This window comes from Podarcis filfolensis (genome assembly GCF_964270895.1).
Source record: "Podarcis filfolensis genome assembly, chromosome: 4".
Classification (NCBI taxonomy): Eukaryota; Metazoa; Chordata; class Lepidosauria; order Squamata; family Lacertidae; genus Podarcis; species Podarcis filfolensis.
Window position 1 is genome coordinate 31768308 of NC_139607.1, and position 12341 is coordinate 31780648.

The window sequence follows — 12341 nt, forward strand, 5'->3', positions numbered from 1 at the left end:
GGGAAAAGGGTTGATGCTCTCAAGGGCCACAAGGTCATTGCAAGATCAGAAAGCACGGGATTTTACTACCCAGGTAATTGCATTGTAAATAGTAGTTTGTTTGGCTTGGAATTCTACCCTAAAACCAGTGTCAAGACCTGGCGTGTGGATGGGAGTCCTTTGGAGCAGGAGGTGATAACTAATCGGCCAGGACAGTTCCCAAATGTAATACAGTGGTACCTCGGGTTACATACGCTTCAGGTTACATACGCTTCAGGTTACAGACTCCGCTAACCCAGAAATAGTACCTCGGGTTAAGAACTTTGCTTCAGGATGAGAACAGAAATCGTGCTCCGGTGGTGCGGTGGCAGCGGGAGGCCCCATTAGCTAAAGTGGTGCTTCAGGTTAAGAACAGTTTCAGGTTAAGAACGGACCTCCGGAATGAATTAAGTATGTAACCAGAGATACCACTGTATTTAGCTCGCAATGCAGAGATGTTACATAGTTGGCAATGCTGGTTCAAATGTTTAGGATCTGTGCATATTTCGAGGAATGGGCATTAGTGCCTGTGGGGTGTGTGTGTATATGCTTACGTGTGTGTGTGTGCAGAATTTTAAAATCTTGGCAGCGTGCAGTGGAGAAGAAAGGAAGGACACACATGGGACTGTCAGGGGCACCTAGTACCATAGAACTGGAAGCAACCTCAAAAGTTACCTATAGTCCAACCCTCTCCCAATGCAGGTAATCTACTATTACAGACTTAACACAAGTGCGGTATGTGAGACTTGGAAACTTGCACCGAATGCTGAAGTTCTTCCCTCTTACGTATCCACTGTTGGCTGTGCATTCAGTGGGTTTGAGAATGTGTGCATAAGAGCCGTTGCAAAGGAGGAAGGATCGTTGCTTCGAGCAGCTCTGTGCGCACACATTGGTACACGTTCAAGTTCCCTTTCCGCACTTTCTAAACACACGACTGAGGGTGGATCTAAACACAGGGAAAAGAACACGCTATTAATAAGACAGAAATTAGATCGTTTTAACCAGTGCTTTTTTCTGGGGGGGACGCAGGGGTGTGCATACCCCTAAACATTTTGTGAATCTAAGTTTGGCCTAACTGAGGGGCAGTATTTCAATATGAGTAGGAAAATGAGAGTACCCCTAAACATTTTTTTAAAAGAAAAAAAGCACTGGTTTTAACAAAAGAAAAAAAATCTCTATGGAAAACCGCATTTTAAAAATTCCCTGCTCTCTGGCGCCATCTGGTGTCGCATGTTTATAGCGCATTCAAATCGCTGTTTCTTTACTAATGTAGCCGAGTCCTGAATGTAAGAACATTCTAATGGACCTGGATAATGTCCCATCTAGTCCAGCGTTCTGTTCTCACAGTGGCCAACCAGATGCCAATGGAGGGCCTGAACCCAATTGTGATTTTCGGCAATTGGCATTTAGGAGTATACTGCCTTGACAGTGGTGGTAGAGCATAGCCATTGTGGCTGGTTGCTGTTGAGAGGGCGGTACAGCTGCCCTCTGTGCCCCCCCTCATGCTGCCTTTTAACATGTGAAAGCTGAACACCCCTCAGGTTGCAACCAGTGATGGGGCTAGAGTTAGGAACACATTAGATTTTGTTATCCATTGGTCCATGTCACCCAGGACTGTCTGGTTTGGCTAACGTCAGTTTTCTAGTAGTTTTCACAACCCCAAGGAAGGAATCTTTCCCAGTTCCATTAGTTGTGATCTGTAAATGGAGCTGCCAGCAGTTGAGCTGCCTCATCTGTAGTCAGTGCATATGCTCTGCACTGAGCTTTGAAAACCAGTTTTTAAAGAAAGCTGTTTCCATTTATTTCGCACGCTGCAAAGCACAGCATGTAATCTGAATCGTGGATTGCTTTCTCTCTCCTGGTCTTTGTTTTAGGGACGGTAATACGAACCATCACTCCTTTTTACGCACTTGTTGATTTCAACTGTGGGCACACGGAGATAGTCCCCTTGAAGTTCATTATACCTGTGGGGGGTGCAATGCCTTGTCCATCCTTGCAGGTAGGTGATTTACCGTTTCTGAAGTTCGTGCATGTTCTCCTCTACATAGTGCTTTCTTAAAGAAATGCGCCCCCTTCCTTTTAGCTCATCCAATGTGCACGGTCTTTTTTACTGGGTGCAAATGGGACCAGAGCAGGCGAACTTACCTGTCTGAGGTTGATATTGGGCTTTCTTATTGAAATATACTCGGAGTCGAGTGTGGATTTCATGCTCTTTATTCAGCTCATAGTGTGAGGAGGAATAGAAGTTCCTCCAGAATGTCTGCTTTATATACATTATTTACACAATGGGCCCAACGTGATTGGCTAATTCCAGGATTCACCTGTAGGCCAATCAGGTTGCGGATTCACTTCCACCTGGAGCTGGATTGGGTGGCTCCTGTGGACCAATCAGACTGCTGCATTCTGGACCCTATTGTTCTAGGACCAATCAGACTGCTGCATTCTGGACCCTATTGTTCTAGGACCAGTCAGACTGCTGCCTTTTGGATCCTATTCAACTCAGTACATAACACTTGTCTAAGGATGCATGTGAATGGTGATGAACCCATGTGGTGGCCAGCCATAAGGTGCAGCTCTGGTGAATAAAATTTCTGAAACACTTACAGGAAAACTTAAAAGAAAAAGAGGTATAGGTGTCTGGGCATATGCAGGAATCCTGCCATCTCCCCATCAAAAGGAACCATTTCCCCTTGATTCTCTGTATATAAAAGCAGGGTGTAGTTGCTCAGTGGAGTCAGAGTTACTTATTACTTATTCTATAATGCTCTTTCATAACTGCAGTCACACCTTGGTTTTTGAACAGCTTAGTTCGGAACATTTTGGCTCCCAAGCGCCGCAAACCCGGAAGTGACTGTTGCAGTTTGCAAACTATTTTTGGAAGCTGAACGTCCGACGGGGCTTCCGCGGCTTCTGATTGGTTTCGGAAGCCGTGCTTTGGTTTCCGAACGTTTTGGAAGTCGAATGGACTTCTGGAACGGATTCCGTTTGACTTCCAAGGTATGACTGTATTTCTAAAGAAGGGACACAGTCATAGATGGAAGGACATATTGCTAGGGCCGGCCCACCCGTTAGACATGGTGAGGCAGTCACCTCAGGTGGCAGGCAGATTGGGGACAGCTGCGAAGGGTGGCAGATCCAGGCCTCTGAACAGATTGCCACCTCCTGCACTTGTCGCCTGCGGCTACAGTGTAGAAAACAGCAGAACTGCTGCTGCTGGCAGCTGCTCCTCTCAGGCCTCCTTTTTTCTTCCCCCCATTACCCCCAGTGTGCTGGTGCTTCCCTGGACTGCCTCCAGTTGCCTCAGACAGCAGCAGTGAATGAGGCAGTGGTGGTGAGAGGCAACAGCGGTGGAAGAGGTGGTGGCAGTGTGGGAGAGCGCCATTTTCTGTTTTGCCACTCAGGCAGCAAAAACATCTTGGAGACCCAAACAGTATGATACATGAAATTAGTGAGAATACATTTCATTCAGCTGTTTGTTTTTAAATGTAAATGCCAGCTATGTGGTGGTATCCGAACTTGTGGCACATGATGAACGCATGCTGACACATTTATAAGGACATTTCTAAATTGCCAACAATTCGCTCTGCCCCACTCCTTTGCTACACAAGGAATAGTACGGCCATAATATTTCACTTCCTGATTCGCAGGTGAGTAAAGTTTGGGTTTAAGCCACTTGGATGCTTTGAGGAGGAGAACTTTAGCTGCAGAAGAAAGGCATTGGTTGAGTTGTTTTTGTTTCTTTTAGTGGAAACTAAGCTCACAAGGTATACAGTTGTACCTTGGAAGTTGAATGGAATCCATTAAGAAAGACTGTTCGACTTCCAAAATGTTCGAAAACCAAATCAAGGCTTCTGATTGGCTGCAGGAAGCTCCTGTAGCCAATCAGAAGCCATGGAAGCCCCGTCGGACGTTAGGGTTCCAAAGAACATTCGCAAACTGGAACAAACATTTGTGGTGTTCAGAAGCCAAAACATCCAAGTTCCAGGGCATTTGAGATCCAAGGTATGACTGTACAGTTGTACCTCAGTTTTTGAACGTTTCAGAAGTCGAACATTTCGATTTTCAAACGCTGAAAACCCGGAAGTAAATGCTTCCATTTTCGAATGCGCCTCGGAAGTCGAACGGCTTCCTCTGAGTGTTTCTCAATTTCCTCAATTAAATTCCTTTGTGCCTCGGTTTTCAAACGTTTCGGAAGTTGAATGGTCTTCTGGAATGGATTATGTTCGAAAACCGAGGTACCACTGTAATTGCATTCTTGTCTCTGTTGATGGTTAAGAAGATAAGACCTTTGGGACCATTTAAATTTAAAGCTGATGTACTCAACCTAACTCTTCTTCTGGTTCTACAGGTTGGAGACTATGTATTTGTAAGAGTTAGGAAACAATTGGGAGACGAGTATTACGTACCTGGTACTGTCATAGCAACTCCACTAAAATCTGATTTAGATGATAAAGTCTACACCATTTTGAAATACAACAACAAAAAGGTAAGACAGCAGGCGGACAGACCTTGAAAACTGCAGTGCCTTTTATTCTTGACACTAATAGCGTCTTTTCTTTTGGTGGAACCATAGAGCTTGGCTTGCACCTTTTCTTCCTGTCGACTCTAGCTGACAGGAAAAATGAGCAATTAACATAAGAAACATATCTGATTAATAAGGACTCTCTTCATTCAGTTCCACTTTATTTTAATGTCGTTCTTACTGCTCTGAAACTTCATCCTTAAAACAACCTATTAATCAACTCTTCTCTTGGCACCAATAACTGTTTTTCCATATGTTCTGCTGTGTTTCAGATTATTCTAGTAAGTTATCCTTTTATCCATTGTGTCTAATTTGTTTCCCCCTTTTAAAAAAATAAATAAATAAACCATTGCATTTTGGAAACTTGACTCTTTTTACTTCCATGTACAAGTTTCTTCATGTGAATGGTTGGTTTGACAAGATAAAAGCCACTGGAGTTTAAAGATGTGGTGATTTTGTTGCTGCAGGCATTCTGTGTACGAAATGGGCTTATTAAAATCAGCCATAGAAGGTATTCCTGTTCCTGCTGCTACATAAATATGACCCGAATGATGGATTATCTTGTGTGAGTATATTTGAATCCCATTTTCCCCTCCATTTCATAAATATGTATAGATGTACACGTGTGTGTGAGATGAGTTAAATATCAAGCAATGCTACCGATACAAATACTAGAATGATGACAGTAATAATGTTGATTCTGCAAAGCAAGAACAGCAGTCACAACCAAAATACCCCAGAGATATTAAATGTCAAGAGACAGACGGGCTGTGTGGTAGGAAGGGGTGCAGAGATATAATAGGGCAACGCCATTGTAACAAGAACTGGTGTGTGTGTGTGTGTGTGTGTGTGTGTGTGTGTTGATGTGTGAATGGAGATGTAAAAAGTATAAGTGGTTTAGAATTATTTATTACATTTATATGCCTCTCTTTGCCCAAGGATCACGGGGCGGTTTACAGTATAAAAACACAAAAATACATACCATAACAACAAACAAATACAGTGGTACCTCGGGTTACATACGCTTCAGGTTACAGACTCCGCTAACCCAGAAATAGTGCTTCAGGTTAAGAACTTTGCTTCAGGATGAGAACAGAAATCGGGCTCTGGCGGTGCGGCAGCAGCGGGAGGCCCCATTAGCTAAAATGGTGCTTCAGGTTAAGAACAGTTTCAGGTTAAGAACGAACCTCTGGAACGAATTAAGTACTTAACCTGAGGTACCACTGTACAGCTAAAAGGCCATAGATTGTGTAATTAGCCAAAGCCTGGGTGAAGAGGCAAGTTTTTGCCTCCCGCCTAAAGATAAGTAATGAAGGGGCCAGATGAGCCTCCTTGGGGAGAGCATTCCACAAACAGGGAGCCACTGCAGAAAAGGCCCGTTCTCGTGTTGCCACCCTCTAGACTTCTTGTGGAGGGAGCACACAAAGAAGGGACTCAGATGATGATTGTGGGGTCCTGGTTGGTTCATATGGGGAGAGGTATTCTTCGAGCTATTGCGGTCCTGTGCCATTTAAGACTTCAAAGGTCTAAACCAGTGCTTTGAATTGGGCCTGGAAACTAACTGAAAGCCAGTGTAGTTGGGTCAGGGTTGGTGTTATGTGCTCAAGCAGTCTTGCCCCAGTGAGCCACCTGGCCACTGAATTTGGCACCAGCTAAAGTTTCTGAACCATCTTCAGACGCAGCTGCACATATAGCGCATTGCAGTAATCTAACCTAGAAGTTACCAGATCATAGTCTGCACAAACCGAGTACAGTCATACCTCGGGATGAATACGCTTCAGCTTAAATATTTTCGGGTTGTTCTCCGCGGTGACCTGGAAGTAATGGAGTGTGTTACTTCCGGGTTTCGCCACTCACGCATGCGCAGATGCTCAAAATGATGTCATGCGCATGCGCGGAAGCGCGAAATACCATGGGCAGATGCACCTTGTATTCGCTTCAGGATGCTAACGGGGCTCCGGAATGGATCCCGTTTGCATCCAGAGGTAACCACTGTATGTGAAGAATGGGAAATGGGTACGGGGCAGAATTGCGATCAGATAACGCCTGGGAACTTTCACAAGTTTCTGCTTGTCATCTCAGTTGGAGGAAAAAAACACACCGGTTGCTGAAATCCTGCCTGCCTGCATTTAGCTAATCTGCTGCTTTGAATTAATCTAGACCGAACATAAAAGTTGTGAAGCATTTCCATAGAGCGGCTGAAGAGGCAGAGACTAAATGCATCTCTGCTGGAGGTGAATGGAAGAAGAAGGACAACAGAAAAGGAAGAGCAAAGAGCAGGAAGGATCTCTGCAAAGCATGGCCCTCTGATGAGCAGCTGGCTGCCCCTAGAAGGACAGTGAAAATAAGAGAAAGTAGTTTGTCGCCACCCTCTCATATCAAAGATGGATGTGCAGGTACAACAAGTAAACTAGAGCAGGAGTCCAGTGATGTTGTAAAGTCAGATATATCCAAAATGGAAAACTTGCATTAGGTCTATTTACTCTATATTTACTATAACTTTGCCTAGTGATTAGGATTCTGTACTTTGGTTGTTTCACAGCCCAAGGGTTGTTTTTAATGCTTGCTTTCTGTATCACGTTCCTAATCGAGATCTTCTCAGCCTAACAAGAGAAAATACAGACACTTGTCCCTGATCTTCCAGCATATTGTAGGAATGATACTTTCTCCAGGGATACAGTGCTTTGGAGTTTGGTTTGGGTTTTTTTGCCATTCCTTGGCAAATACCCAAGTGACTACTACCTCCGTTGATATGCCATATTGGTCTCCAGGAAAACTGCCACCATTTTGTTCTGTTGAGCCACATTAAGAACTTCCTTGTTCTCTCTTTAAAAAACTAACCAAAAACATTTTTATTGAAGGTTTTCAACATATTGTGCACAAAAATCCCAACACATTTATAACAAGCTAATAAAAAGCAACATATCTAGTAATAGTTATAATAATAATAATAATAATAATAATAATAATAATAATAGTGATGAAAAAGAAAATATAAAACTGAATACTAATTATCCTTAACAAACACAATTGTATAAAAAAGAGAAAGAAGAAAAGAACGGAGAAGAAATAACTGAAAAAACCCATTATCACATTATAGATATAATATGTGAAAAAGGTTTTTCCCCAGTTATTTCTTCTCCATATGTGTGTGTGTGAGTGAGTGAGTGAGAGAGAGAAGAGAACAGACTAAAAAGAGAAACTTCTGCCTCCCTGACAATTATGCACTCCAGAATTGCTTTTACCCCTCTGCAGGATGTAACTTTACCCAGATTTCCCTCCCAAGCCTAACCTTTAACTTTTAGTCACCCAGACAGTGCAGTATGACCCTTCTTATGTCTTTCTAGTAATCCAAATTAATACTTCTCCAGTTTGTATGTAAAATTTCTTATAAAGTCCTTTTAATCTGTTCTAGCAATTTGTTGTTCTCAATGAATTGCCTTTCAAACTTTTTCTTTTTTTCCTCAGTAAAAAGCAATAGTAATGTTGCACAACTCCCCTAGTTTGGGAAGGTTCCTGTCTCAGAACACAGGCATTTGTATCCCTCCTCCTTTGTGCTTTTATTATGTTGCTGTAATGTGGTGTTACTATAGACTTACCCCCCTATGTCTGATTCATACATGCACATTAATGGCACAGTGGGTTGAATCTAGTGCTACTGCTTCTCAGAGGAGACCCATTCACATTGATAGACACAACTAACTTAAGTCCACTAATTTCAGTGGGTCTGCTCTTGAGTAGAATTTCGTGAGATGCAACCCAGTGTCCCACTGTCCAGCTTGCAACTGAGCATGGGAACAAGCCCAATAAATTATCTGATGTTTGAAAAGTCTGAAGCAATGATGCAATGTAGAATGAGAGTTTTGTCAGATGTTTGATCTTTGTCGGCTCTTTTACACATGCTAGTCATCAAGGGATGAACCTGGAATGTGTATTTCTGTCCCCTTTCTGAGAATGTGCTTCAGATATCAATGTACTGACCCAATATGCAAATTCAGTATATATATTGTATGTTGAATATCTCTTGCAAATCATGGTTTACGGACAATAAAGTACAATTTAGATATGAAGGCTCCAATCCCACACATGCTTACCTGGGAGTAAGTCATGTGAAACTAGTGGGGCTTACTTTTGAGTAGACCTCTGTAGGCTTGCAATGTAAATCCCTTATATGTTGTTTCCCAAACTTGTCTCCAGCTGTTTTTGGACTACAATTCCCATCATTCCTGATCCTGCTAGCTAGGGATGATGGGAGTTGTAGTGCAAAAACCTAGCTGGAGACCCAAGTTTGGGAAACATTACCTTATAATAGGTTCTCTAATAATGCGTCCTATGGTAGCAGACACTTTTCAACTCCCTCAATACTTTGGAAATGAAACAAGAAAAAGAAAGTTAATACATGATGTCTTCTGGTTTTGTTTGATCAATGTGTTAAATAATCTGCATTGCTGGATGATAAAGCGACTATGCCTTCGTATTATCTGAGGCTGATCTCCCACATTCATGCAGTGGCTCAGGTTGCACATAATACTAAGCCAAACTATGGCTTAGCACAAAAATGCAGAATCCTGGAGAGGAGAGCACGGCTGATTTCCTTCTGCTGTGAGCGAAGTCGTGGTAGCACGTCGTCTGAATCCACAGGACAGCAACAGGACTGAATAAGAAGCAAAGTGGCCTCAGCCTCCTCTCTCAGAACCCGCACGCTAAGCCATAATTTGGTTTAGCATTATTGCAATGGTTCTAGGGGTTGCTCATGCGTAAGTTGTCGCCACTCCTGGCTAGGTTACCTGGGTGAACCCTTTCTGTCTGGACAGCCTCTCTCCAGTGGCTGCCTCAATCGCTGGCAGAATCCGTCAGTGGGCGTTTCTTGAACTTCTTCCAGCAAAGAAGTTCTTTGACGCCTAGTCTCCTCCTACTCTCCCTGCGCGGAAGTCTTCTGCGCAGGGAGGGTGTGGGCAGCGGAGGAGCCGTGCTCTCCCCGCTGGTCTCCGGCGAGGAGTCCTGGAGCCCCCTCGCTGATTCCCCCTTCTGCCCCCCTTCTCCACTGGTGCTACGCTGATTTCCTTCCCCAGCAGATGGGCTGCCTCTCTCCCTACTGGGACCCTCTCCGGCATCCCTCTGGAGCCTTCCCTCCGCCTCTGGCTCCGATGGCAGTTCCCTGACAATTATGTATGACGATCAGCAAATAATTGACAGTGCCTGCACAGTCTTCATTTCTTTAGTAGCAAGCCAGAGTTTCCATACCGAATGGTGATGGTGCCTTTCTTAAAGATAAGCACTGACTGCTAGTTTTGAATTTTCTGTGAAAGTGTTGAATGAAATAGAATTTTAAATCCTAAGTCCGCAGACCAAATGGACTCTTATCTAAAGTAGACCTTGATTAAATGTGTGCAGCTTCCATTTATTTGAATAAGTACTCATCTCTTGTCTAGGAAATAATGTCTAGCATGGTTATTGTTAGAATTGTCTCCTTATATTGTATTGTCCACCTTGTTTCGGGATAGCTAGCCCTCTTCCATACTTAAATCTTTGTTAGCATAAATCACTGTTACCTTCATTAGTGTATGGTGTATGTTATAAATCTTAAAACGTGACTTTAATAAAACATGATTTCCTTGTGCATCCATTGGCATGGTTACTTTCTAACAGATTTTATGTGCAGCTGTTTTTATGGATTTCATTTTTTTCAGATTCCAGATACCCTTTGCTTCCCTTTCCTCTAGTTTTCCTTTAAAAAGCACACATAAGATCCATTTTTCAAAGTCTGGTTTGCCAAACTCATGTTGCCCTCTGACCACAGGGGAAAGATCCTGCCTTCTGCAGAAACACGGTTATTTCCATAAGGTGGTTGCAGAGGAAAATCTCTTGCGATGAAATGAAAATGGTTGAATTAAGGCAGCAAATGTCGTGACCTCCAAATGTTGATCCACTTCAATTTGGAGAAGCTGTATTTTTGGGGGAGCTGGCGGTTTTAAATGCCACTCACATTTTCTTCAAAAGCTTTTCCAACAGAAAAAAATATATTTTGACTAAAATGCAACTTTCTGAACAGAGAGCCATTTTTATTTTATTAAAATAAACAAGCAAATACATTGGGGGGAAATACGAGAGCAACAGAACTCATCACCAGCAATAAAGCAAAACGTAAAAAGTAGCCCCTATTTAAACCAATGGTGTTTACGTGAGTCATTTTTAAAATTGCAACCATTCACATAACTACAAATGAGAATGAAGCTCCACACATGCACACCTTTGCTTGCATGACGAAGCTCCATACTCCATCAGTCTTTTACAGCGGGTCAGGCAGCATAGCAGCCGCTAATGTTGTCTCCTTCCCTCATATCTATTCACTGCTGTGCAGTCCAGGTGTCTTTTATGTTTTCCTGGGCAGCTTGTAATGAGTTCTGTTGCTCTTACATCTCCTCTAACAGGCCGTGGGGGGGGGGGAGGAATTGTTTTGTTTAATCTCACCGATCTTCGCCTTTTCTTCCCCCCCTTTTCCCCCCTGCCAGCACCTACTTATCGTGGCTTACCACGTCCTCATTCTTCACGAGGTAGAAAGCCATGGCTGCCTTCAAATGCTTCTGAGTTTAGGATAACTAAGGCCCTCCGGAGCTCTGGTTCTCCTTTGCGCCAGCAGAGCACCCCTCAACTTGTTAGGACGGCTGCCACCAGCAGCAGCAGCGAGACCAGCATTTCGAGCATCGAGAAGGTGGAAGAGCTGGCAAGACGGCTTCAGCAGTACCACATCACGCAAAGGAAAAACAGCCTTGCCATTTAGTTGTAAATAAAGACTACAAGTTGTGAACAGGGGAGCAGGGAGGGGAAAGGGTCTAGTTGCCGGTTATGAAACCGTATTATATCAACCCCAAATAAACCATTTAATTTGATATTAAACTTTTTAATATTAAAATTGTGCAGCATCACAAGATCTTTATAAGGAGATCTTTGAAAATCTGGCTGTGCGGTTAAAAAACGACGAGGAGGCAGACGAAAGGGACCACGTTGGCACGTGCCTAAACTTGGTACGGAGAACAGATGCCCTGTTGTCTGCCTGGATAGTGCAGTTGGTTAGAGCATGGTGCTGATCATCCCAAGGTTGCAGGTTTGATCCCTATTTGGGGCAGTTTTGCAGGGGGTTGGACTAGATGATCCTCAGGGTGCCTTCCAACTCAGATTCTGTGAATATGATGTGAAGTTGTAGATAGGATGCACTTTATGGGTGATTCCAGGTGTATGTCAGTGTCATGTCAGAGCCTGGATTCTGATGAACCATCCCATGATGGTGTTTGTCTTGTGTATCCTCCTTCCCTGAAAGAATCTGAAGCCAGGGTGGTGGTGCAGAAAGAATGCATGAGCAAAGGAATAAGGAAGGATCAAAACCACTTTTTCAGTGCCCTATTTGTGCAGTTATGCAGATGACTTCTGCTTGAGGTGGCCTCTGCTAAAAGGGACTGTCATCGGGCTAGCACAGGTAGACATCCTTTAGGTTTCTAGATGTATGATGGAAGAGTTGTGGTTGTTGTAAAAGACAGGTTCTTAATCTTAGAATAATGGAGTATTAATATTTTCCCCCAGTCTCTTCAGAATTATGATTCTGCTAGTTGCCCCAGTCTTCTTAAAGGACTGGGAAGATATTGGAACATAGGTCATTACATCCTCTAAGAATGTGACTCTTCCTCTGTTGCTTAAGTTAGAAACACCTGTTCGTTTATACTGACATTTATATTCCCCTTTTCCTCCAAGGACCTTAAGGTGGTGTACACAGTTCTTCACGCCTCTCATTTTTATTTAACAACTC

At 43.3% G+C, this 12341-nt stretch overlaps 1 protein-coding gene across 1 annotated transcript in view; it reads left to right on the forward strand.

Annotated features, from left to right (window-relative positions):
- VWA3B (von Willebrand factor A domain containing 3B) overlaps window positions 1-11437 on the forward strand; it is a 66480-nt gene extending 55043 nt beyond the window's left edge. Inside the window, exons 24-29 of the mRNA XM_083611175.1 lie at window positions 1-73; window positions 1893-2017; window positions 4367-4504; window positions 5008-5105; window positions 6701-6936; window positions 11053-11437. The exon at window positions 1-73 is cut by the window's left edge and continues 14 nt beyond it. Of these exons, the coding sequence (XP_083467301.1) occupies window positions 1-73; window positions 1893-2017; window positions 4367-4504; window positions 5008-5105; window positions 6701-6936; window positions 11053-11321 (939 nt within the window). The 3' untranslated portion in view covers window positions 11322-11437. The remainder of the gene's footprint in view (window positions 74-1892; window positions 2018-4366; window positions 4505-5007; window positions 5106-6700; window positions 6937-11052) is intronic.
- Window positions 11438-12341: the final 904 nt, after the last annotated feature.